Source organism: Hakea prostrata, chromosome 4 (genome assembly GCF_041222555.1).
Source record: "Hakea prostrata isolate BN-2017 chromosome 4, UWA_Hpros_2, whole genome shotgun sequence".
NCBI lineage: Eukaryota > Viridiplantae > Streptophyta > Magnoliopsida > Proteales > Proteaceae > Hakea > Hakea prostrata.
In genome coordinates, this window is record NC_142603.1 from 6,052,375 (window position 1) to 6,078,582 (window position 26,208).

Genomic DNA, 26,208 nt, shown 5'->3' on the forward strand with positions numbered 1-26,208 from the left:
AAATACCCTTGTGTCGTTTGGATTTATTTATTTTAATTTTAATATACTAAAATAAATACCGTAAAATAAATAAATAATAAACAGTCATCGATTCCCTTTTTACAGTTATCGATCGGAATCGGAATACATCGCCGTTGAAGAAGAAGATCTGAGAGTGAGCCACATTTGGAGATCAAAACCATATCTGTGATCCTCATGCGACTGCACAAAAAAAAAATGAGGACGACTTACTCTTCTTCTGCTACTACTGCTGGTCTTTGTTTGCAACCGGGTAACCGCTCTTCAAAAGTGTTACCTTTCTCATGTTTCAAGCTTGGATCAGTTGCTATTTTTCTTGGAAGTGGATATTTTGCTTCATTCTGTAAAATCGCAGAGGCAAGCATCGACAATCGGTTCTTTTGTTGTGGGAGATTATTGAATACATGAATATACCCATTTATAATTTTCAATTTTTTTTCAGTTTCTGACTTTGTTTGATGGTCTTTTTTCTTTTTCTTTTTTTTTTTTTTTTTCTCGATTTTTTTCCTTCTATTTTAGATGGATTCGAGTTGAAGTTCCTCTACAGTTAGATAGAAAAAGTCAGTTTTTTTTTTTTTTTTTTTGGCTTTTGACTTTCTTTTTTCTTTTTTTGCAGGTGCTCTTGTTTTGTTTTTCTTGGATCGTGGATTCATCGTTTTGAATTTTTTTTTTCTCAGAGAACCAGTGGTTAGAATAGGTATGGTATTTCACGAATAATCTTTCATCTCAAGATCGAATCGAATTGACATTTGAAATTTGTTACTCATGACTTCCATTTTGATGTTTTTTAGGGTTTGAGAAGTTGTGATTTGAAATGTATATGCTTAAGAAACTTCATCAACCAGATTATCCCTATCCAAACTGAATTCAAAACGATCAGAGTTAAGTTATTGCTGTTAGGGTTTCCTTTCTCGCTTGAAAATTCGATGCTGAAGAAGAAGCGTCCATGGGACGAAGCACAAATAAAAAATAAAAAATTCCAAACGATGGTATTTTTGTCACAAATTTAATTAAATTAACAGTTTCTGTTTAACTTGTCCTTATTTAATCATTTATTGAAACTACATGAGAGCCATATGCAAAAGAAAACTTAAACGGGACTAAAAGTGACTTGGACCAAAACCTCAGGGGTCCAGATGAAAATTACCCAAAAAATTATATATCTGAAAATTGATGATTTCATTTTGTAAGTGAATTTCTAGATCAACAAACTGTTTGCTGGATTAGATTTTGGAAAGAAATACCAGTGTAACACCAACAAACCAGTGAACAAATACAATACACGACCACCCGAGGTGGTTGTTGTGTAATTCAAGTTCATTCTCTTGTAGTTTGGTAGTCTTTATATCTTATGTTCAGATTTCCTCTCTCTTAGGTTGGTTAATTGTGTACTTTTTTTTATCTGGTATTGGATCCTTATCTATTTTTGTAAATTATACTAAGTTTCGGATGCAACAGCCAACTACCTTGAAAGTCAAACCATTGCTTAGTAAGGGGTGCATAGTCACCACTAGTATCTACTAGATCGGAGGATGATGGTAATATTTTATCTATATTTTATTTTGTTTGACATAATTTAAATAATACTTTATGAGTTTTTGAATGGATCAATCTAGTTCGGATGATATTCATTTTTTTTATGTTGATTATTCTAAATGAAAATGAATATATATTGTATAAAAATTCTCTACTATTTATTTATTCTTCAATTTAAAGAATTTAATCATTTTTTTATTTGTCCGGGATGCATCTTGTTAGTAATGGAATAAATTTGGAAATCTCTTAACTTATGCGAACTTGAAAGTGAATTTTAGTTATTCATTTATAACCTTAATAGAATAGCGAAATGTGTCGGACAATAGATTCATCATCAATTTTTTGTCAATGACTATGTCATTTCCTTGCCAAAAAGAATGTCATTCCTAAAAAAAACATTTTCTGGTACCAAGAAATTTTGTATATCTAAAAGGTTGGGAAAGGGCGGGACTATTACATACACCATGAAGTGGGGGTAGGAAAATTCTTTAAAAAAACAAATTTTGTTGTACTTTTCCTGTAAATCCTACAAGTGTAGATTGTTTAGTTACTTAGGGTGAGAAAGTTAAAGACAAGTTTCTTTAAATTAAGAAAACTTATCTGAAGTGGCAACCCAACTTTCTCACTCCAAGCTTTTTTAAAATTCTACAAAATGGGTTAAGACCCACAATTAACATTTTATTACAAAATATCTCAATTTCCTTTCATTCTCCTTCACCTCACTACACATCAGACTCACATGTTTTTTTTTTCTTCTCACCCCACATTTGCAAACAAATGCAGAACACATAATATCTTCACTAACTGAGCCAACTTTTATGATTCGAAGCAAAACTTTATTAAATGCTGCTTGTATTGACCATTTTATATTGTCAAGTCAATAGTAAAGAAGAAACTGTATGGAGTTCATAAAGGAGATATGCAGAAGTGGGTGTGGCACCATGAACTTGTTTATTTATTGAAAAAACTTTTGTATGAGATCAAAGAAATCGATTACTCATGGATAGGAAAAAGAAACTCGGTTGGTTGCATGGTTTTTGACAAGTCCACGCATGGCCAGTTCGAAATGTCTCTGTTAATACCTACAGTGACCACCACAGTTACCTAGATGTCTAAATTGCTAACTCACACATCTTTGATCTTACAAACACTGGAAACCTTGTTCCCCTTCAAATTAGCATAGAAATGAGTACTTACTATAGTTAATTATCATAACATGACAAGTGGTCTTAGATCTCAAATCCACAACTTCAATTTAGTGGGATTTACTTCAATTTTAAGTCTGTCAGGGATGCTGTGTGGAAGAAAACCTATTTTGACACTGTTGCCATAAAATCTTGGATCAATGTTACAAGAATTACAAATTAATAAGCCATTTCTGAATTGCCATAATGCTTGGTGGATTCTAACTCTCTAATTAGAACCTTGTAAAATAATCTGACGCTTCCCTTCCCTTCTCAATTTTCCAATTTCTCAGTGAGTAGTAAAACCACAATCGATAATAACTGAATATGCTATTACATATGGGTTTTCATATTTTCAAGCTTCTTGTCAATGTACAAATCAAAACAGTGAGTAGATATCAGTTCATTAGTAACATATGGAAACAGTGTTTAACAATATTGGTACATGCGAATCATGTTTATGTCTCCCAGTTTTGGGAGTAGTGGATATCTGGTAAACTAGGAATTAGAGCATTAACGATGATATTACATACCTAAATCCCCTTGAACAGGGGGAGAAAGGACTTCAAGATCATCTCTTCATACTCCCAATCTCAGGTCCAAAACAAGCCCTGAAGAAGACGTAGAGGACGAAGAAGACGACGCATCAGTCTCTAATGGCGCAGGCAAATTCAAGTCTAAACCATCACCATGATCTTCTTTCTTTCTAAAAGGATTCAAACTCAATCCTTGTGGTGGTGCCAGTACTTTCCCTTTCTCCAAGTGACACCTCCTCTGCGCATCAAGAGCTTGAGCACTACTAGAGAATAACCTCATACAACTACTGGATTGGTGCCCTAGAACCATGTCTATTCTGTCTTCTGCAGCCAAGATCGAATCTCCCTCTCCACTCCTATCATGTCCATGATCACCGATGGCAAAACAACCCTTAACATTTTTGTGGCTAGCCCTGTGTCCACCAAGTGCCTGGTGAGATCCAAACACTCTTTTGCAACTCGAACACTCAAATCGACAATTCAACCCTGAAGGACCTGCTAGTCCATCAACATCTGCAGAGATCAATGCTTCATTACAATCCCTGTAAGCCCTATCAACTATAACAGAACACGGCGTATCCACAGCAGTAGTTGCAGTTACAAAAGGACCATTAGATAACAATACCAAACACGTCGCCACTTCATGGTCTTCGTCAGTGAAATTCGATGATGGATTCTCTGAAGTACTCTCCGACGGACGTCGAGAATTGATCGGCGGATTAATCCCTCGCCAAGTACGCTCAGGATGACATCTCATGTGTCCAAACAGAGCCTTCCATGAAGAGAATTGCTTGCCGCATTCGCTGCAAGGACGAGCAATCTTTGGAGCGATCGGTTCAGGTTTCTTCCATGGTTTAGGTTTTCGTAATGCAGAATCGCTGGGATCAACGGAGAAACGGCACATTTTTCTTCTCTTCTTTCTCCGAATGATCTCGTGAGAATCACTAGGGCCGGCACCACCGTCACCGGTGGAGGTTCCGGCGATTTCTGGCCTGAAACTTTCGAAGCTTTCTTGCCTAGGCGAACTAGGGAAATCTGTAGCGTCGTTCATCAGTTAAGGAAGATTAGTAAAAATGAAGGAAATCGAATCAAATTCAGAAAGAGTGAGACTGAAAAAAGCTTAACGGTGGGGGAGAGGATTTGATTTATAGCTGAGCGGTTATTTGCGTTTCCCTCCAAAAGACTACAAACAGGGAAAGCTTTGAATGGGGCGGTTTATTGTCAGTTATTTTGAGAGAGAAAGGCTCGAGGGTAATGTGGGGAGAGTATAAGACCAATGAAAGTATGACACCTGGACAATATTGCCACGCATTTGGGTTTGGAAGGTAACCGTTTATCGTGGATAAAATTTTGAGTCCGTTATTAGAAAGAAAGAAAGAAAAAAAAAAGGTGATTCCACGTCAGTATGGGCCCAATCGGCACGATGGAATGGATCATACAAGTATACAACACAACATAATTGTTTTTCCTTTTTTTGGTAGAAAATCATGAACGTATTTGGACCGAGAGATTTGTTATATAGCCACGATGAGTGAGATTTTACTTAGAGCTTGTTTGGTTGCAAGGAGAGTGGGAAAGGAATCTTTTTTCTTTTTATGTGGTTTGATTGCACATGGAGCTAAGTGAAATTAATTGTTTACCAAAAGAAGAAAGAAGTGAAATTAATTTTATCTAATTTTTAATTAGTTTATGACGACATCCAGGTCGCAAAGCTTATCTTTCAGTCATGAAGCTTATTGAGGAGATATTTTTAATTTGCATTCGTGACTTTTAGAAAGAACCGCTAATTTAAGTTCCCGTTTAGGTGAAGGACGTTGTAAGTCTGATGTCAATTTTTTTTTTTTTTAATATATAAATAATCCTCTTTTATTATAAGTGCCATGAGTATGGTATTCCATGACACAAATGTTTAGGAATAGCATATTGTATTAAAAAAACATCACATGCCTCATCAATAAGTTCATCTTTTGCGTACATATCAATGACTACCATCCGACGCCTAGTACCTTCCGCCGGCTTTTTTTGTGGCCTCTCCTTGGCCTGTTTGCCCCTTCCCTTTTTGTTGGGGGTTCCACCGTTCACTTTGACCTCCCCTCAATAAATATCGGTTGTCTTGGATTAATGCTCTCCCTTTTCACACCATAAATATAAAAATTTTATCTCATTTTTATCATGAAAAAAAAAAACCTGGAACATCTTACAATAAATAAGAATTTTCTACGTTAAATTTTTTAAGTAAGATTTTGCACTCGGCCATAGGGAGAAAATTGCAAATTAGATGGAAGATCAAATTTTCCTCGAGCAGCTATGTAAGACAAATATTGACCCTCAATCTAGTCTAGTTGTCCACAAAATTTACACTCAAATCTACTACTGCTTGACAACCTTTGGTATCCGTCATTCTAATGGTATCATGTGAACTTTAATAGGCCTTCGGTGGCGCTCCGCTGATGGGGTCAGTGCTTGCGCTGGTAGTGCACAGGGCTAATGCTTGCATAGGATCGCCCTCGATAAAAAGACCGAACATTGCGTAGCAGGGGGCGCTAGGTCGCCGCTACTGCATCCCCTCTTTTTTTTACCCAAAAAAATAAAAAAAATACATGGCACCACCTGAAAGATGGACAAAGTAGAAAGGGTGTCAGCCAGCACAGGATCAAAATCCATCCAATTTACCCTGACAAGCCTCTGTGCCTAACTGCCAATTACAAAGACTAACACATACAAAGTACATTTTATAACAGAAACATTTGTTGACAATTACTGCTCAAGTTTAGGTTTCTCTCCTCCAGTACTGGGAGAGGAGAATGAATGGTGCACCAGCCCACCAAATATTACAGACTCTAAGGGACAATCCAGCGCGTTTGGAAAAGCCCCAAGCACTTATCACTGATTTCAAACTTTATCTTTTCAACTCCCAGAATGCATTGGTTGGGTAAAGGGTTAATTGCTGCTCTTTGGTGGGCATTTCCCCAATACATTCAGAATATTCATCCTTTGCAACTCCCTCCCTGAAAGAAAAAAGAAAAACAAATGACCTAAAACAAGCCAGATGGATATGCACAACAGAGAAGCAAAATACTGATTAATCTTTATGTACAGGAAGAGTACTAGGTTGAGACATCTTCTATTCATCCACTGACCTGCTTTTCTCATATAAACAAACTATCAGAGGACTGGATCCACCACTAAATGAAAACTATAAGATTATTGAGGTGAAGCTACCAAGATGATCATCAACATCCATCAGAACTTACTGATGGCTCGCCGTAAATTTGAAAAACAATATCAGAAGCCTTTAATCTTTGTCAATCCATAGAAAGAGGCAAACATACAATGTCCTAAAGGTTATACAGAATCTGCCAAAGGTAGGGGGAACCTATGCATGTGCACCATGTGCACTGCACACAGTAAAGATGCATAGATATTCCTTAAATTAAATTAGGTCATGGGTGAACTTGGGTTCTAGTCGAATGAGACACCTCAAATACCTTTTAGTGCTTGTGCTTGCATGTACGGCAATGCAAATTATCCAAAAAAATGGGAGTAATTGAGCCACTCCCCACATGGAATTCGTTCTAATGATGCACTAATTCTAAAATATGAACAGCCCCAGAAAAGATAATTTCTACAATATGAACCATCGCAGATAAGATAATTTCTACAATAGGACCAATAAAACAAGCAGGCTATAGTCCTAGTACAGCTACAAGAAAAGTAAAAGCATATGATAATTGCGGCTCAAGCCGCTCAACCAACTAACAGGTGCTAAAAACCTAGAGACAGTAAAAATATTAAACTAGTACTTAAAAAACATGAAGGTTGTGTCGCAACTTAGGCCATTTTTAAGCTTATATTAAATTAAATGCATAAGGAGTCTTAGTTTTAACGTACTGCAAGCTAGAAAAAGGAATACCTACAGTCACTTTTCCATTGTAAAAAGGTTGTCACCATTATTAGAACTGCAATAACCATTGTATAACACTACATGAAGGTCAAGGGCCAGCAGTGTTTATTCAGCCCAGCACCACTCCCCCCCCCCCCAACCCAAAATAATAATAATAATAATAAGAAGAAGAATAATATAAATCTTTTATAGAAATGAAAGAAAATGATCTAGAAAGCAGCAAACATAAGTGAATCTAGCGCCATCTACTGTTAGATTTAGTCTTTGGCATTTCCTTTTCTCATTCCAAGATACTTGGGTTACTAGAGAAGGTCAAAACAAGTAAGCTAACAAAAAAATTATTCCTATTGTTTCTGTACTTTTTACCTTCTTCAAACAAAAGATGGATTGCTCTTTTCTCCAGCTCAACAGCCTGTTTGCTACGACCAGCTGAGGATAAGGATCTAAGCACTAACCAAACAAATAAACAGACAAGTTGGCATGTCAAGAAATAATAGGACAATATAAGAAACCCCAAAGGTTGTTGAAATTCATAGAAGATTACTCTGGATGTATTCCTCCTGACTTGAATGGTCACAGTTCCTTAAGAATGTCTGCAGCCTGAAGGACCGTTCTCTCCAGGATTGATTACTTACTGGAGGACTAGCCAAGAATGAAGCTGTGGTAGAAACTGTGGGATAATTTGGTTCTTCTAGTGATTGTCCATTACCACTCTTCCCAAGAGAACGAGGAACTGTGGGTCCACCTGATGAGAATGTCATAGGTGGTGCCATTGGAATGGGTGCCAATGCTGTAGAACAAGGAATCTTGGAGTCCTGAATTTGTGCTTCTTGCTGTGAATTTCCTTGCTCCCCATGTTTAAGCTGCCCAGGGGGTGGGCAATTAGCTGTACTTTCCATGATTTCACAATTGCTGCTCTTTCCTACTTCCGATTCAGATTTCCTTCGGACGTACACAAGATGTCCATTTGCATTATTATTGCTTGAAGACTGCTGAGCAGAGGGGCTAGTTGGGCATTCAGGTGTGGTTCTCTTGATTCCAGAAACCTTAATAGCAGTCATAGTGTGCCCTCTATCCTTCAGAAAGTGAGAGTTCCCCATAGGTTTTGGTCTGAGAATGTTATCATTCTGCAGGTCTCTCAGTGCTGTTTGCTTTACTGACAACTGTTGCTTGTCAGATCTGGGCAAGCCATGTTCTTTGTTGGGCAACGCCAATTCATTGGTTTTAGGGTCCATCATTTGTTGAACCATCAGAAGTATTTCACCTGTTGTGCAAAATTCGTAAGATCCTTTGCAGCCGTCAAGGTTCAAGCTCAGCCCAAATATGTCAAATATGTCAAATATGTCCAATATGCGTTCATCTTCCCGGTTTCGTTCTGCAATTTCACTATACAAATTTAACTACTGCAGAATTCTACCTGCAAAAACAGAATAAAATATTGTAACTCAGCATTTGGAACAGGTGATATGAAAAGAATGGTTCTCTACTGCAGAAATACCATTTTAGCAACTAAAAAAGATAATCAAGGAACTAACTACATAAGAAAATAATCAAGGATTAGAATTACAGAAACCCTTTTAAGCTGGAGAAATAAATGTAAACACATACTCAGATGAGAAGTTTTAACTCTTTTTACATAAGGTTACTGATAATTCAAAAAGTAAAATCTTACTATAGAAAATGAAAGCACGTTGACAAGCCACAGGGAGACAGGCACGTAGATGAGCAATATGATTTAGAACTCAAAATGGAGCAACTGAAATATCACCATGTTCAATCAACACTGTAACAGCCCTTTGTCAGTAGAGATGTCAGTGAGTGATACAGAATCTAAACACTAGAATTAGTACCCAAGATGACGATGACCTTGTAGTTAGACCTGGGACCTAACACACATAGGGTTCAATATTTCTTCCAGAATCTGGACTGTCGCTTTAACGTTCTTGATTCCTCCTGGAATCCAATCTCTAACATGTTTATTCATTCCTATTTTCCTATCTTTGTTATTATCTATATTCTAGTTCAGGATGAATTAGGAAATTAAAGATCTAGTCATATTAAAATCAGATGTTTTTATGTCGAAAATCATAATCAATTTAGGATTTCTCCACAGATGCTGGTCATTGGAAAGGGGTTCTAGAGTCAAGCTGAGGCCTTTCCCACGTTGAGTCTGAGACAACTTTTTTCAATTCTACAAATTAGTAATGTAGCATCAATTGAATGAGGGCCCGTTCTTCCAAGTTCCAAGATCCTTATCGAATCAACCCAAAACCAGATTTTGGAACACGGCTGTAGAGGGTTATTTTGGGTATTTCCAATGGTTGGATTTATATAAAACTTAAAGAGATCGGTATGCAGACCCTACAGAGGATATGGTGTGAAAATTGCTAGATCTGATGGCTGGTTTTGAGAGTCCTAAATTTGGTAGGAGTTTTAATCCTAGTTGGACTTCCATGGTTAATGGGTCTAGAGGACTTGAATGGAGTTGTAACTTGGCCTAACCTACTATGGGTGAAGGTTCCTCCAAGTTCGAGTCAATTTCAATTGTCAGATTGATGTAGATCTGACTTGGAAATTTTGGTGTATAAGGGATCTGAGAATTCAAGACAAATCAAGTAAAAAAGGTGACAGAGAAGGGGGGATGAGGTACGCTGGCTGCCACTTACATGGATGTAGGAGCCTTGTCTCGAACTGAGGAGGACATGAAATGACTTGAGTGAACACTGAATCCACAGCCATAGAGGAATCCCTGCTTGGCTTCACAGGAGACCCTAACCTCATGCACTTGGAGGTTCCTTACAAATGCTGAGAACCCTATTCTCGATGGAACAGCAAAAGCAAACACAAACCTGACGTTAAAAACCGAATTTTATTAATCTAAATCAGTCGACTATTACATGCATAGGGGCTTATTGTAGCCGCAGAATTGCATTCCTAGTTGTACTTGATTAGAAAGCTGAAGTGAAATATAACTGTAATAATAACAACTAGCCCAATAGGGGCTAGTTGATAAACGTGTATCAGGTCCCTGATAAGGTCTATCTACTTAGTGTGTATTAGGTCCTTGATTGGGTCTCTTTAATTAATGTGTATCACTCTAAATAGACATGACTTACGTTTAAACCAGATAAATAACCTATTTTCGCACTTGGCCTCCTGACAAAACTAATGGGCGCATAGAATAGGCCCATAACCATATAAACATAAGAAACAGAGTCCCAAGTCCCAACACAGCAACACCCATATCTATCCCTAGGTGGATTTTAAAGGAAATAAGCCAATTTGGTGCCAAAGCTGCATTGATTAGTGTGAACTGTGAAGGGCTATGAATGCAGAATTCCAACAAGAAGAGAAGATAGGGCTATTGATTTGCATTTCATTTGATATGATTTGTTAGGTCCAACCATGGTTATCAAGTCGTCACCTTGACAAACTATACACTACCTAGACTTCCTAGCTTTTTCCTGCGTTCAAGGCAAATCATGCCCTGCTGACACTTCATTAGTTTATTTGACTAGGTGACTATATTTATTGTTTTATTTTTTGATGAATATGCTTATATCCCATACTAATATAGAAGGACAACTACTACAAGCAGTAAAATACATTTTATCATGAAATACCAATTGCTTGTTGAACCCTGTGAATCGCGTGAAAGTAGGATACTCCAAATTCAAGAGTCAACGAGTTTCATAGACTGTTCTTGGTACAAAAATATGTGAGTGAAAGATCACATTGAATCAAATTTGGTCCTAGGACATGGAGTCTATACGAACCAATGGATTGTAACAAGCCCCAGGATTTTTTTTCTTTTCAAATGCAGAAACCCCGGGGGATCAGAGGTGGTAGGATTTATTCTGATAAAAATAAGAAAGTGAACTAATTTTTTGCAACAAAAGAAAGTTAAATGTCTGATAGCATAATGATGCTGCTATTACAAATGAGCGATTGCCATTCTCTGACCCCTCCTTGGGCTGCCCAACTTGAGAGCAGACAGCTAAAGCAGTCTACTTATTGAACAGGTTCTATGGTCAGCCCATGGGGAATGAAAACAGCAATACCAGAAAATCTGACCCAACTCAAATGTTTCACAGCCAATAGCTCTCTTTTGCAAATTTGGCAGCTCACAGCTACACAATCACCTTGTCAGCCTAGTCTACAAGGTTCGTTAGCTAGTCTTTCATTTATCGATCACTAGTCAAGCAATATCTCTCTTGTTCCTGGTTCTGGTGGGCCTATAACATGATCATTCTCATGTGCATGGTATGAGATATCACGAGATCTCGCTTTTGTGAAGTCTCGAGATGAGATCTCATGCGAGACCTCCAATATCCCACAACTCGACCAAGATCTCAGTCCACCCAGTTGCCTTAAATCCCAACTCTCAAGCAAGATAGGTCAAGATCTTGACCTGCCCTCTCGTTGTCTCTTGCCTCCCAACTTGCTGAAATCAACCTAAACACCATTTTTTGCCTGATTTTTTACCAAATTGACCGCCGGTAGAGGACGTGATCGTGGTTGTAGATGTGGTGTTGGTGGACCTAGTGCTGGAGCTGGGGCTTGATTGATTTTAATCTCACCATCTTTTGTTATAAATTTATGACTTATATTAAACTTACAATGCTTGTATTATTGTGCTCTCGAGAGTTGAGAATGTGATACTCTATTGTACTCAAATTCTGTTGGTATTTAAGTTATTTGATATACCTCATCACTTGCTTTTCATTTATACGTCTTAAAGGTTCTATATTTCATTTTTTATAACCTTGCATGTTCATTCCTACAGCATTTCAGTTTCAAACTTAACGTCAAATTAGAACTCATACTTAGGGTTGTTTTCTCACAAATCTAAGGCCACCAATGTGTTCAGAAGGCCTAATATAGGCTAAATACCAAGTTTGAGCCCAACCTAGGCCTTAAAACCCTCCAAGATGGGCCCTCGAGTTCACTCGAGTTGACCCATCAAAAAATTCCCAGATCTCACTCGAGCGAGATCTTGCTTTTTCTAAAGCGTGAGATTGCCCTCGAGAGCGAAATTTCTTACCATGCTCATGCAGAACACTCTTATAGTGGCAAGCCTAATCATACAATAAAGATTTGTTAGGCCAAGTGTAGGAAGCTAGGATGCGCTCAACATTTGGCCTACCATTGCTAATAAACCTAGTCTGTCTTCAAGTGATTCATCCTCCAATCTCCACGAAGATGTTCATCAATTAATGTGCCAATTACAGCATTTTGCAACATCTACCTTCCAATGGGGCTTCCAATTCAACTGCAACTTTAGCCCATGCAGGTTCACTTGAATTGCACCAACAACACTACACCCTAGGTTATTGACTCAGGTTACAGCTGGTGAGTCATCATTATTTGATTCTTTTTCTTCCAATGGCACTTCACTTGTCATTCTCGCAAATGGCACCTCTACATCAGTTCATGGTCATGTTATATTTCCCCTTAATCCTAATTATTCTTTTTCTTTTGTTTTGCTTGCTTTGCATTTCCATATAGTTTTATTTCCATTAGTGTGTTAACCAAGTTTGTCACCTGCTTAGTAATATTTTCCAGAAGGAAGATGATTGGTGTAGGCCACGAGAGAGACGGACTGTGCCATGTTTACTGTGCTGCCCCTTCTACTTGTCCTAGCGATGCAGAATCACTTGACTGGTTGGACCAGGATGCTAGGCTTTAGAGGCCCAACCGCCCAACCCCTTCTATGTTTAATTACTATGCCCCTGCTACTATTGGAATGGTGTCTCCTCCAAACAGAACTAAGGGTCTGCCAGACCTCTGGTTTGAGAATTATCCTCGTTTGTAGTCAGTAAACAATTCGGTCTTTCTAGTAGTAAATTTTGTTCATCATCAGGAGTGACAGACCAACAGTTTAACAGATCTAAGCATCACTTCTGGTTCAAGAGTTATTCCTGTTTGTTTTCAGTAATTAATTCTGTCTTCCTAGTTATAAATTTTGTTCATCATCGTTAGGACTGACCAATTGTTCGTTCAAGCAAGCTTTGGAGTAAATGGTCCAGCAGGTTCTAGGCAATATTCTATCCAATGTTCAGCCATGTACAAGTGTTAGGTGTTCCAGTTATTGATTTGAATCCTGTTCTAGTCTATTTCTACTTATCCTTTCTACACTCTGTTTCTGTCTTATGGGCATTGTTTTCTATTAATCTTATCTAGAACTAGTAACTTCTCTATATCTGAGCATCAAACTGTGGGGTTGCCGTCAAACTTTGCTGAACCATTCCCATTGTTAGACAGATCACTGGACCAGGGTTTTCTGCCAACCAAATTGTTGATAATTTACTGGATTTCTTTAAATTTGATTCCGTTCCTTATCGCCGTAGTACTGAAATTACCTTGGTTTTTTAGGTGCTTAGAAACCCATTAATGTGTTAAACTCAATACCTAGGGACCTGCTCCCAAAAAATGCACTGTGAGTTCCAAATAACGTATTCACAATCAATGGCAGGTAGTGTCTCGAACTATATTTGAATACAGAAAACCAGTATAACTCCAAATTCAACTTAGGGAACCATGATGCTTGCTAAGCATCCACTACCTGTTTAAATCCGAATATACTTAAGACTAAGCAATTTATTATTAAAACAATTAAGCTAAATGGAGATCCAACTTATACAATAATTAAATTTTTTTGTACCACTTTTCTCATGAAATCACACAAGTCAAGATCTACCTATAAAAAAATTGTGTATGCAATGTACAAGGCTCCCACCACTCTGGAGTTTGGGAAGGTTCATAATGTAAACAGCCATAACCCAGCATTCACAGAGAGGCTGTTTACTGAATAAAAGACACGACCACTTGGTCACATTGGAGTAACCTTACAGTTGCACCAAAGCCAGCCCAATCAATAAACCAAAACAGGTAGCCAATCAAGATCATCCTGATATGGGCAATATTTAGGGAGTGACCTTTTCTGAGTCCTCCTGAGTGTGAAATATGTGGGCAAGGGGTGACTGATGCTAATCCCTTTGAAGGAAGAAAAAAAAACCCCAAAAAAAGTAAAAGTTGTTAAAACTATGATCAGCAGATCAGGTACAAGTGTACAACTTAAATACCAGTTAGGAGTATTAGAGATATTAAAGAGATGTCTATGTAATGTGGCATACCAAATCGGTGTCTTCGATGTATCTGGTCACAATCTATATACTAGGATTGGGAACTTACCAAACAGGGAGATTTGAGTAGGATCGACCACTATGGTAGGATTGATTTCTATATTTCTAAATTTGGATTAATTTCTATTCGAACATATTGAGCATCTGTCATTATGTACCACCAACGTAGTAGAAAATAAAGAATAAAGTTCTCTCTATTTCATTTTCTTCGCAGGATACAGTCACCAAGGTAGCACCCTCAGTCCCATGCCACAAAATATAATAATATATAGGTTCACAAAATCATAGACATACCCTGAACGGCTGAACCCTACCTGTTCCTGTTGACACCAATATCGTCAAGGACTGACAATAAAAAGGATAATACAGGGATCCTCATTGACAAAAAAAACAATTGTGATGCATAATCCTATGAAAAAGAAAGTAAGAACATCAAGTTTAGAAACCTAACAATGAAAAAGACAGATATGAGAATTCCACTACGTAGAAAAGCCGCCATAGAAATCTTCACAAAAATCATGGATGGAATCACACAAAAGGAGATAAAAGGACCTCAAGTAAATAACAGAAGAAAAGAACACAGGATTAACAAAACATAAAGAGTTCAGTGTAGCATCTTGAGTGAATCACAAGACAAAAAGGTTAGACAACTGGACACAGATATTGCAAACAGGTTATAGCAACACAAAAACAAGTAGTAACTGCAGTCTTTAGAAAGATCCTTTTTGATAATAGATCAACAGGGCAACAACATGCTTCAGTGGCATACAAGTCAAATTTGGTATGCCACACATCAAAATGTTCTACAGTTTTGTGAATCTAGCAATAGCCATTTAGCTTTTACAGCAAATCAGCAATACCTATATAATGCAAGAGTTGACTGCTACAACTTAGCCAGCAAGGCGATAGAAACGACCCAAATTAGCCAACTGCTCTAGGATTCTAACCAAACTATTCACCCTTCTGTTGTCAAGTCACGCACCTGTATCCTCGTGTTCCTCTAAGGTATCACACTCATAAGGCTCCCAAGCAGGTGTGTCACCAAGTTCGATACATCTGGCACCTCCCCCAAAAGTTGGTTGCAATACCTTGCATAAGTAATCACTAACCTGTACAGTAGCCTGATCATCACTTTCCTAGTACTCATGGTTCCTTCTTCATCTTTCAATCATTAACGACCCCTTTCAAAAGGAAATAATACAAAGTTTTTCTTGAAGATCAATTTCTCCAAAACCCTGATAAAATCAATCTCCCATTACGGCCCATCCAACCATAATCCTAATTTTGAAGCAGCCACCATACAGCCCTTCACTTGATCCCTGTTACAGCCCAACTAACCATCAACTTCCTTCCATATTTTAATTATAATACGACCCCATACACCTTCACTCAAGCCCCGATACAGCCCCATCCAACCACCTAAACCACAATGTCACCCAAAACCCGTATTTTCAAAAAACATACTTCCCACCGTTAGAATTCTCTCAATTGTTTATCGAACTAACATTCCCCTTGCCCCTAAACTCAATCAAAACCATAAACCTTATAAGACAACTAGAAACCTCAGTTCCACAAATTCATCTTTTAAGAAACCCCATATCTTAATACTACACAAATTAACTTGGTTCTTGGGAGGTCCTGTTTGATTGGCCCTCAGTTTTACCCAAGGCGACACCAAGAGTACTAGGTTTCATAGCTTTTGGCTCCCTTTTCCATTTACAACTCTATAGCTAAAAGCCTAGAACTATGAGCACTTGAAAAATGAGCAGAAAAGGAAAAAACAGAAGTGAAGAAAAGTCATATTGTGAGTGAATACACAGTTCATCACATGAACCCTGTGAATCCAGCTTTGGTGCCAAAAATAGGATTAAATTTTTTCTCCTTTCATTTTGTCGTAACTTGCAATTCCAGAAACCAGGATATACACTCGAAGTATAATAAATAAGATCAAATTTAGAAGACACAAATCTATCCACCTGTTTCAGGTATAATGATATGCAGTCAATAACAAAAAGTGCATGAGTATGCATATTCAGGTTAGGTACAATTGTACAAATATCTTTTTTTGTGCTTAGACCTGGCTATTCAAACTAAATTTCCAGAAAATGTTTCCACTGTTTTTGGGTGTTTTTTGGGTGGTGGTTTTTTCTTTTTTTTTTTTTTTTTTTTTTTTCGGCCCCCTCGTTGCCCGCGTGTTTTTTGCTCCTCTTCCTTTCTCCCCCTTCTTCTTTCCCTCGTTCTTCCTCTTTTCTCCCTTTGCTTCCTCCTTCGTTCCCTGCGTCCCCTTTTCTCTCCTTGGTTCTCCCCTCTCCTGTTTTTCTTTTCCCTCCCTTTTTTTGTGTCTTCTTTCTCCTCTTCCCTTCCTCTTCCTTCCTTTTGATGCTGATGTTTCCCATTTCACTACTTTTCCAGTCAAGCCCTGTTCTAAGATACAATCAACACGTCCCATAAACAGAAACCAGAGTCTCATTTCACTGAAAACCCCCACCTCATTACCAAATTTGCTCTCATTGCTTGGTCCTACTTTTGCTCCTCAGCATACAAGGTATTAGCAACCATTTCCAGATGTTGTACCAGGTTCTACTGTCATCTTGGTGGATGAGACCACAGCAGGGTTAAAAGCTGTAGAGCGAGAGAAAGAGAGAGAGAGAACGGGGAAACTAATGACTTGTGTCTTCAAAGCAATGTCCAATTATAATAAGAGAAGGAAATTACAAGTAGGCCCTTATAGCATGATAAAATTACTAGTAAACCCAAATAACTGTAAACACTCACATTACAACAAAAGCTAAGCTGGAGATTTAAAAATCAAAATTGGAATTAAGAGGCTTTAAAATTAATAGAACAAAGGTGGGGTATATGAATTGTAATGTAGTCATACTATGATGAACACTATGTCTCAATTGGGGAATCAAAGGTGCAGCGAAGTGATTATTTCAGCTTGTTGGGGCCTTTAGTAAACAAGGAAGGTGACATAATGGAGGATATTTCACAAAAAACAAAGAAGGTTGGATGTAGAGAAGAGGTACATACAGCGTGTTGTGAAGGACTTAAAGCTTGAAGAAAACTTCTATTGGATTGACATAACAGCAACTATTATGTATGGAGTAGAATGTTGGGTAGTTAAGAGACGTCATATTTAAAAGCTCTCTATAGTTGAGATGAGGATGTTAAGATAGATGTGGATAAAGTAAGAAATCAGTGTGTTGGAGATGACTTGGAAGTTGCCTTGATCAATGACAAACTTCAAGAAAGTCAGCCGAGGTGGGACAATTTGCTTAATGCTCCAACGAAGAGGAGCGATATGATTCTGGTTGCTAAAGGAGTCAAAAGAACAGGGTCAGACCTAAAATGACCGGAGCTAGGTCATGACATGCAAAATCTAGGCTTTTGCTTAGTATGACCACGGAGAGAGATTTTTTGGAGTACAAAGATCTATTAGCAACTCCATTTAGCTGAGATATTCCGCTCTGGCAGGCTGAGCCTCATCCCTCTTATCACCATTTTCATTTTTAACTGCTCATTTTAAAGTTTCATTGCTCATCTCATTTCCCACCACTCTTACCCCCATCTCTTCAGACATTTTTTATGCTTGCAGCGCAGTTTTCCCTACTTTGTTTTGTTTAGATCCATGTAGCCAGCCCCCATTAAGTTTGGACAAGGCTACATGAAAATTTCTCAGACATCAGTTAGCTACTGTTCATCAATCTATACATGCAAAGTTGATGATTGAGTACCTGTAACAATCTTGAGTGTTGCATTAGACATTGCTCAAAGCAATTTCTCATTTAAATCCTCATGGATTTTACAATGTGCCAACCAATGTCCCAGGTATCAGAGAACAATCTAGGATAAATAAGCAATGCTCCGGAGTCAGTTTCCTGTTGAATTATCAAAAATGAATGCGCTAGAAGGTCCAGCAGGAAAAGAGTGCAGCATGTTGTTGCGAAGGCTTAAGGTTGAGTCTTGCCTGCACCTTACTATAACACTACCTACCAACAAAAAAATAAATGTCTAGACTTCAAGCAATTACAATTGCTTTTCCATCAATCAAGTTGTTGATGCTTAGGTGCCAAAAAGTACTTGCATATTTTGGCTTATAAAATAAACATTATAATTAAAATCTGAAGTATTAGACGAGACATGCAATCAACTGATGTGGATCTGGGACCAAATTAGAGTATTTTCCTTTAAAAAACAAAAGTTGATAGATATGGGTCTTGGGCCTCTGTACCATTTTTGAGTGTCGAGTCTTAAGTACGAAGAATAGTATAATTAGTTCATTTAATTATGTAAATTCTGCCCAATTTAAGTTATAAAGGCAGAATAGTCTTTTCCTATGTTTTATTTCAGTTTAAAAGTCCAAGTTGTAAGTCTAGAAGGTCTAACCAAAAAAAAGAGGTCAAGAAGGAGTCCTTGGTCTAATATGTTTTTAAGCTCTATCTCTTTTAGGAGTCTAATTCCTATTTGAATTATGACTTGCAAGGCAGATTAGAAACTATATAAAACCCCACGAGGGAAGAACAAAATTTCAGCTCATAGTAATGCAGAATCACACAAATTTGGCTTCTTTCTAAGAATGGTTTAGGACTGGGTCATATACATATTTGGCCTCTGATACCATGGGTTTATTTTGTAATTGGCCAATTTGATGGACCTAAAATATGGGTAGAAATAGGAAAATGGGATTCCTACATTTGTTGGTTTAATTTGAATCCAATTCTAAATCTCTCTCCTTTATTTTCAATTTCCTAATCAGTTTATATTACTAAATAGGTTAAGGATTGGATTAGGTGTTTCCTTTTAGCGTAGGAGTCTATTTTAGAGTGAGGATTTTGAGTCCTAATTTGAGTTTGAAAACATGTCAGCCGATGTGGCTATAAATATAAATTGCTCAACTGAGCCATGATTCGATGAATTGGAATTTGCAATATTGTTTATTACTGACAGTGAGGTTCAAGGACAAAGCATCCCCCCCCCCCCCCCCCTCTTTCTCTCTCACATGTGCAATTTCTAAGTTGAATCATCCCCATCCTTGATTCTTCTTCTAAACTTCAAAATGCCCCAACCCTAAATTCCCCTTTCTTTCTGTTTTTGTTTTCCTTAAACCCTAGGCATTAAAGCATATCTCCAGCCCAAACTAACCATTAGAATCCATCCCATAGCCTACACCTATCATCCCCCCCCCCCCTTTTCTTTCACATCATTTAACTTTCTTGAATTTTGGAACTCTTCTAGAGATCCAAAAATTCAAGGTCAGATATATACCAATCTACCTGTTAGATCTATCCAAACTTTAAGAACATCATCCCCTCAACCCTAGTGACCTCTGATCCTAATCTCAGCCCTAATGGACCAAACCAAACCCTAGATCTACCCATCCTTGTTATTGTCATCCTATTTTCCTCCAAAATCAAGAAACCCAATATCTCCCAATCCACCAATCCAAAGTCATTGACACTTGAAGAGGCTGTTCTAAAAACAAAATATAAGCTCCTTTAAAGTTTTATATCAATTCCCTAAGTATCTTTCATACCCTAAATATCCTTCCAGCTCTAACCATCAATATCCCATCAACAAATCAAACACCAACTAGGGAGTCAAAGCACAATTGTTAGGAACCAATTGAGGAAAAAACCACCCATATACCCTAACCCCAACTCTAGTTTTGGGCCTGGAATTCAAGTCTAGCCCTAGAGATCCTTGAAGCTACAGCCATATTCTGTTGAAAAATGTTTAAAACTTATGTAAATTATTTTAATTTAAAATATATATTTTATTTATGTTGTTTTATCTTATGATTTCTATAATGGAAACTTTAGTCCCACATCAGGTAGAAAGGAGATGGTTATCTCGTTTACATCTAGTAAGGACCTATGTAATATATCTTTGGGGTTAAGGATCGCACTCACACAGTACAATGCGAACCCATGTGTGACGTGAACCAAGCCTGAACCCTTGTGTGACCCAACCACGGCTATATAGCTATATACTAATTGATATTAATATTTCTATATGACTTGGGACTTGGGACGTGGGTCTTGGGTCATAGGCCTTGATCCAGAAAGTCCATTTTGTCATGAGCCCTAATCCGGAAAGCCCACTATTGGGTGGAAGTGTGGAGATGTCATTAAAGAGGCACTTCCCTTAAGAAGGTCAGCTGAATAGGTATCTTCCTGTAGGGAGTTGAGCTGAAGAGGTACCCTCACAAAGGACAATGACCTTACCCTTTCACCCACAGCTTTTGGAGCTCTATATAAACCTATTTTCGAGCTCATTTTTTACAATGAATTTTCCTCCTCTCTCCCCTTGTTGTCTTTCTGTTAAGTAGTGAAAACAACCTAATTACACCTGAAGTAACCTTTCTGGGTGAATCCTTAAAGGTTTGGACTGACTAATGGTGAAGACACATTTGGTACCCGTATTGCACAAATCAGGGTGTCTAAATACCATAAAGAAAGTACTTCTAGTACGTTTCAGCTCTGACAAAGTTCGTTACAATAATCTTTCAAGCGTTCGTGCAAATTCCTCAACATATTTAAGCAAGGCTGCATCACATGGAATTAAAACTTTGCACTGCAAACTTGAGTTTCATTACTTCTTGCATGGAGGTCCTCCTTGGTGGACATCAAGTGGGGTGGTTGAAGTCCAAGAAAGTTTCAAGGCACTAAGAATTGAATACCTAATTCCTTTTGCTGACTGTGGATCTATCTACATATATTCGGCCGCCTTCCTTCACTGTTCAGGTAAGGAAGATCGATCCCCACTGCACTTCTTTCCCATTTAAATTCTATTTTTGTTTTTGGAGGCCCTCATTCATTGGGATCCACAATAGCTGTATACAGACCATAGCAACCCTCTCAAATTCAAACCACGACACATAGCCTACCTGTGTTGCCCCACCTGACCACCAGAAACCCTAAGTTTCAAGTCCAAACAAGCTTCTCATTTGGAAGCTACTTTGAAAGCTTTTATCTTTGGGCATGCGATAAAATGTGACATTCTTAATAATCCTACAACTACTACATGAAAAATAATCCAACTTCATGCTTCTTTGGTCCTAAAATAAAGCCTAAGTTGAAAATAATAGACCAATAATAAAAAGTATAACAGACTTACACTTTATGTTCTCACCAGTTTGGAAATATACATACACACCACTAAATCATCACTCAAACATCCTATCTTATAACGAAGGTTAAAAGAACCGATTCCCCGGGAAAATTTGTGCTTTCATTCCAAATCCGCTATAAAAGTGCCTAGCAAGTGCTCTACAAGTTATCAACAAAACAAATTAAAAGTGAAGCCTCCATAAAAATAAACAATCACCATAATAAACCACCTTTACTTCAAGGGTTTAGCTGAGTTGGCAAAGACCAACACTTCATGGTTAAGAGGTTATAAGTTCAAAACTCCTTGCGGCCTACCAATCAAAGGGGGAAAAAACAAACCCACTCTAGAGAGGCAAAGTCCAAGTCTTGTGTACTTGATGGTGCTTACAATTTTGCAATATCAGGATAAAAATCCAAATTCGTGTAGGCCACACTTGGATGCAGGAGAAATCAAAGGTAAGGGAAGCAGATTTTTTTAGCTTGAAACGGAAGCTTTTGTAATTATTATCCAACATGACTATCAAAGAGATTCCAAATTATTTCATGTTTGGATATCAAATTCCACTATATTAAAGCAAAATAAGATAATATCTAAATAATCATAAATAAAAAAGTTATGATTATAACGCTAATTCCAAATAATCTCATATTTCATTATTAAGTTTCACTTCACTACAGGAAACAAAAAGTATGTCTATAAATAAACAATTAATATATATATAATAAAAAGGCAATACCTTGTGTAACCCATACACAAGGTCCTACTTATTTTTTTGCCTTCTTTTTCTTCTTGCTAAAATAAGAAAATAAGGAAGGCTCTTGACAGAGAGCACAAATTGGCAATATGTGATAAACCTCTAGCTTGATGTCAAGCTTCTTAAGACTACTATAAGTAGAACAGTTGTCTCAATTACTTTTGGATGCTTTACTAACACCCCCATGGGCATTGATGTCAGACCACGAGGCAATTAGTTTTTTGCTTTTTGATGTGTGGGTGGGTGGGTGGGTAGTGGATCAATGAAAAAATCATTCCAAGGAAGAAGAAACAAGGAGGGACCCTGAAGGGTAAGGAAATACAAGGCATCAGGCCCAATAAAGATAAATTAAAAAAGCAATCCTACAACTTAAGGAGTATGAGAGGCACTAGGAGCAAACAATACAATGATATCTCAGGGAGTCACCACATTCGAAGGGCACAGTTGGAAGCTTGTATTTGGCACCAAAAGAGATGAAGTTCCAAATCATCTGAAGATCTTGAGTTGTCTTCCGAGAATGTGCTCCATCCAAATGTGGTGGACACCAGCAATGAACACTAGCTTGCCCACAAGCATCATGTCAACCCAAATCCACTCATGCTAAAATAGCAAAATCCTTCACCTGCGAGGCCAGCAATGAGCAAGAAGACCACTACAAAGCTTGGAGGATAGGGCATCCAAATAAGGATGATCGATATTCTCAGAGGTATACGAGCATAGATACAGCAGGTAGAGACACAATTCCTAGCAGTTATGTTTTAGTCTAATTTGTCATCTACTAGCTAGTCCTTGCAGTATTGCAATTTTTAATCTATGATATCTTTATAAGTATGAAATGAAGACTGTCTATGCATCGAATGTGTCTCTTCAATGTGGTTATTTATGCTCTCCTTTTTTTCCACACTTCTTCTGCTTTGGTAATTGGTTGTGCCAGGTATTTCTAATTTAATTGCTAAATTCAAGTAAGTGTTCTCCTCAATTAGACATTCACTAGAGCAGTTGATGGTTCCAGGTCAATTGATTCTTCAAGCTTTTCACTAGAGCCATTAATGATTCCAGGTCCATTGATACTTCAAGCTTTCCTAGTATATGCTAATCTAAAACAAACTGAACATTGTTTAGATTGAGAACACGAAAAAATTACACCACAAACCCCAAGAAGATTATAGAAGCAAACAAGAAGAAGCCTTTTCTTTGTTCATCTTTTAGTATTCAAATAAGCTTCCAGATCCTCCACACCTAAAAAACTCCTCTAAGATACTCTTGGAACTTCATCCAATCATGATGTGAGTCAAATTGTAGAAAGATGGCAACATACAATTCCGGAGTCCCATCCCCTTGAAATTGGTTGGAAACTAAATCTTGTCTTATCTTATTGGTGTATTGATTGACTATACCTCTTTTCCCTAATAAGAAACATATGAATCAAATAAAATCAAGATACATTCATAAAAATACCTCTTTTCCCAGATAAGAAATATATGAATTGAATAAATCAAGATACAATCATAAAAATAGCTCTTTTCCCAGATAAGAAACATATGAATTGAATAAAATCAAGATACATTCAGAAAGAAAGTCCACCTAGTAAATCATCAAGAACCGCATCTGGATAATCAGAAGATTTCCTTACAAAAGCACAAATCACCATTTTATAGCAGCAATTTTCTCTAAGCAATTATATGGATGCTACTGAACCTCTAATCTTACAATAAAAGATGGCATCGATGCATAAAAGATAAACACCATGGACATAGGGGGTGAGAGGAAGAAGGGCAAGTTAAACTGCATACCATAGTAGCAATAGTGTAAAATGCAAAATGTTATAATTTCACCAGAGTCCCCGTCCTGAAAATATAGCACTTCAATTCATCAGAGGGAAGAAGGGCAAGTTGAACAGCATACTATAGTAGCAATAGTGTAAAATGCAAAATGTTATAATTTCACCAGAGTCCCCATCCTGAAAATATAGCACTTCAATTCATCAGAGGAAATTGAACGAACCCCAATCACCCCACCCAGAATGGAAGGGGGACAAATTCCAAACCCAGCCATTTCCTATATTAAATAGTGCATCTAAATGTTCCAACACTTTAATATAACTATGCAAATATCCTGGGAGAATAAAAACCACAGATTCTAATAAACTGAAATATAGATTTCTAAAATACTATCACTACCAAAAAGTTTTGAAATAAAAATTTTCAACAAGACCTACAATTTCGATATCAGTAAGTTAAAGAAAGCAAAACCAACTCCTACCCAATCCAAACAAAAAAGAGAATGAAATTTTGCTGTTCAACAATATTAAACGAAGTCAAACGCAGAATTGAATTTTAACGGTGACTCTTAAATGACTACTCCGATATAAAGCAGAAGACACTACTCTACAACTGTCCTCTCTCCACCATTCCCACCAAATTAAGATTTATCGAAACCCGAAAAATCAAGTAATTATTTACCGGCAAATGGAGAAGGCGAATCAGAACAAGCCTCCGTGTACTTCCAAGCAGGAAAATCTTTTAATCACTCTATTAATGAAAACAGAAAAATACATCCAAAAAAGCAACAATACATTAAGAATGGAAAGGGAACAGAAAGGAAGCTCGAATCGAAAAAAAGAGAGGTATGCAGAAATTCTGGTTAGAGTATCACCTCTGAGCATTGCATCCGATCGAAGAGGCTTCAAATGAGAGACACGAGAAAGAGAGAGCAGGGATTATTGAAAAAGAAAAAAGGAAAAGTTGTGGAGAAAACCGGATGAAGACGTTGGCTTCAACGAAACCTTCTCAGTTTTTTAAAAGAAACTACGAGATAAAAAAGGTTTTCTTTGTTTCTGATTTTTCTTAATTAATTATCCCTTTTAAGTGTTTTTAATTAACCCAACGATTATAATTATTAAATATAACCACGGTACACTGGCGGGAAACCATGAGTTTTTTTTTTTTTTTTCCCATAAATCATAAAAGGTTAAAAGAAAATGAACGGTTTCTGAAGCAAATGTAAGCGTAGAAGTAAAAAGATAATTAATGTAACACAACAGGATTTTGAATGTCGTTATACACTTTTAGCAGGAAAAATCTCGTTATACACAAAGATCTGCATGTGTAAACCTCATTATTATATTTACCAAAAAAAAAAATCCTTATTATTCTTTGAATGCATTTTTTTCTTTTCAATTATGAAAAAAACCGTCAAATTTATTAAATTGTTTTAGCACCATGATTTATAAACATTGATATAGTTTTAAGCAAGGTTTAAAGTATCAGTATCGCGTAGCCTATCGGTAAGGTGATTTTAAGAGGATCCATGTGTATCGAGTATTGTATCGCTCTAACTAATGTATTTTAGTGTAATTCAATGGAGAGACGTATCAATATATATCATATGGTATCGTGGGATACTTTAAACATTGCTTTTAAGCTTATCATAGCATCACTCAGTTGGGGATAGAACGTTGAGTCTCGGTTTAAAAACAAAATTATTTAAATTAATTATATATAAACCTTATAAAGCAAAAGGAAGAATAAGATTATCTAGATGAAAAATAGTATAAGAATTATATACCAGTCTAATTAAATATTTGGTTTTTGATAATCCCATTACAACGAAACTGTTTATAACTATCATTCTCTCTATGACCAAGGTTTAAAGTATCGATATCAAATAATATATCAACTAGGTGATTTTAAAAGACATATTATCTCACATGAAATATTATATTATATTGGGCCTTAACTTGGTTATCTCGAAGAGTAATTGAATTTGGAATCAACGACTCTAATTATGAGGTATCACCTAGAGAACACCCTCAATCTCCTTTATCTCTTCTAACATAATCCAAGATCCAACAATGAATTATGTTGTTTTGTAGATGGAGCTTGGAATCGACAATTTGAAAGGTGATGCATTTTATGGGATCCAAGAGGGAATTTTTTTTGCGGCAAAAACTAGAGTGAGCGGTGATATTTTAGCAAGAATGATAGAGATGGAAGCGATTAGAGATGCAGTCCTATTA

General features: G+C 37.2%; 2 protein-coding genes across 4 annotated transcripts; both read right to left on the reverse strand.

Annotated features, from left to right (window-relative positions):
- Nucleotides 1–3,317: 3,317 nt before the first annotated feature.
- LOC149017374 (zinc finger protein ZAT2-like) lies at nucleotides 3,318–4,325 on the reverse strand. The gene has a single exon (XM_089152951.1). The coding sequence runs from the start codon at nucleotides 4,323–4,325 to the stop codon at nucleotides 3,318–3,320; it is 1,008 nt and encodes a 335-aa protein (XP_089009077.1).
- Nucleotides 4,326–5,986: 1,661 nt separating this feature from the next.
- On the reverse strand, nucleotides 5,987–25,000 carry LOC149017375 (uncharacterized). Of its 3 annotated transcripts, XM_089151715.1 has the most exons (6): nucleotides 24,846–25,000; nucleotides 24,653–24,721; nucleotides 23,984–24,038; nucleotides 7,723–8,595; nucleotides 7,545–7,628; nucleotides 5,987–6,282 (listed from the first exon to the last, which is right to left on the reverse strand). In XM_089151715.1, the coding sequence occupies exons 4-6, from the start codon at nucleotides 8,426–8,428 to the stop codon at nucleotides 6,215–6,217; spliced, it is 858 nt and encodes a 285-aa protein (XP_089007841.1). In that variant the 5' UTR covers nucleotides 8,429–8,595; nucleotides 23,984–24,038; nucleotides 24,653–24,721; nucleotides 24,846–25,000; the 3' UTR covers nucleotides 5,987–6,214. The 3 variants fall into 3 exon arrangements, with proteins under 3 accessions (XP_089007841.1, XP_089007842.1, XP_089007843.1); XM_089151716.1 differs by lacking the exon at nucleotides 24,653–24,721; XM_089151717.1 differs by lacking the exons at nucleotides 23,984–24,038; nucleotides 24,653–24,721; nucleotides 24,846–25,000 and adding an exon at nucleotides 9,845–9,972.
- Nucleotides 25,001–26,208: the final 1,208 nt, after the last annotated feature.

Excerpts from the sequence above, each read along its gene's own strand:
- LOC149017374 (XM_089152951.1), bottom strand. The coding sequence starts at position 4,325 with ATGAACGACGCTACAGATTTCCCTAGTTCGCCTAGGCAAGAAAGCTTC.
- LOC149017375 (XM_089151716.1), bottom strand. The coding sequence starts at position 8,428 with ATGGTTCAACAAATGATGGACCCTAAAACCAATGAATTGGCGTTGCCC. Across the intron at positions 7,629-7,722 it reads TCAGGAGGAATACATCCAGA|TGCTTAGATCCTTATCCTCA; the intron begins GTAATCTTCTAT and ends TTGTTTGGTTAG. Across the intron at positions 6,283-7,544 it reads CCATCTTTTGTTTGAAGAAG|GGAGGGAGTTGCAAAGGATG; the intron begins GTAAAAAGTACA and ends TTTTTCTTTCAG.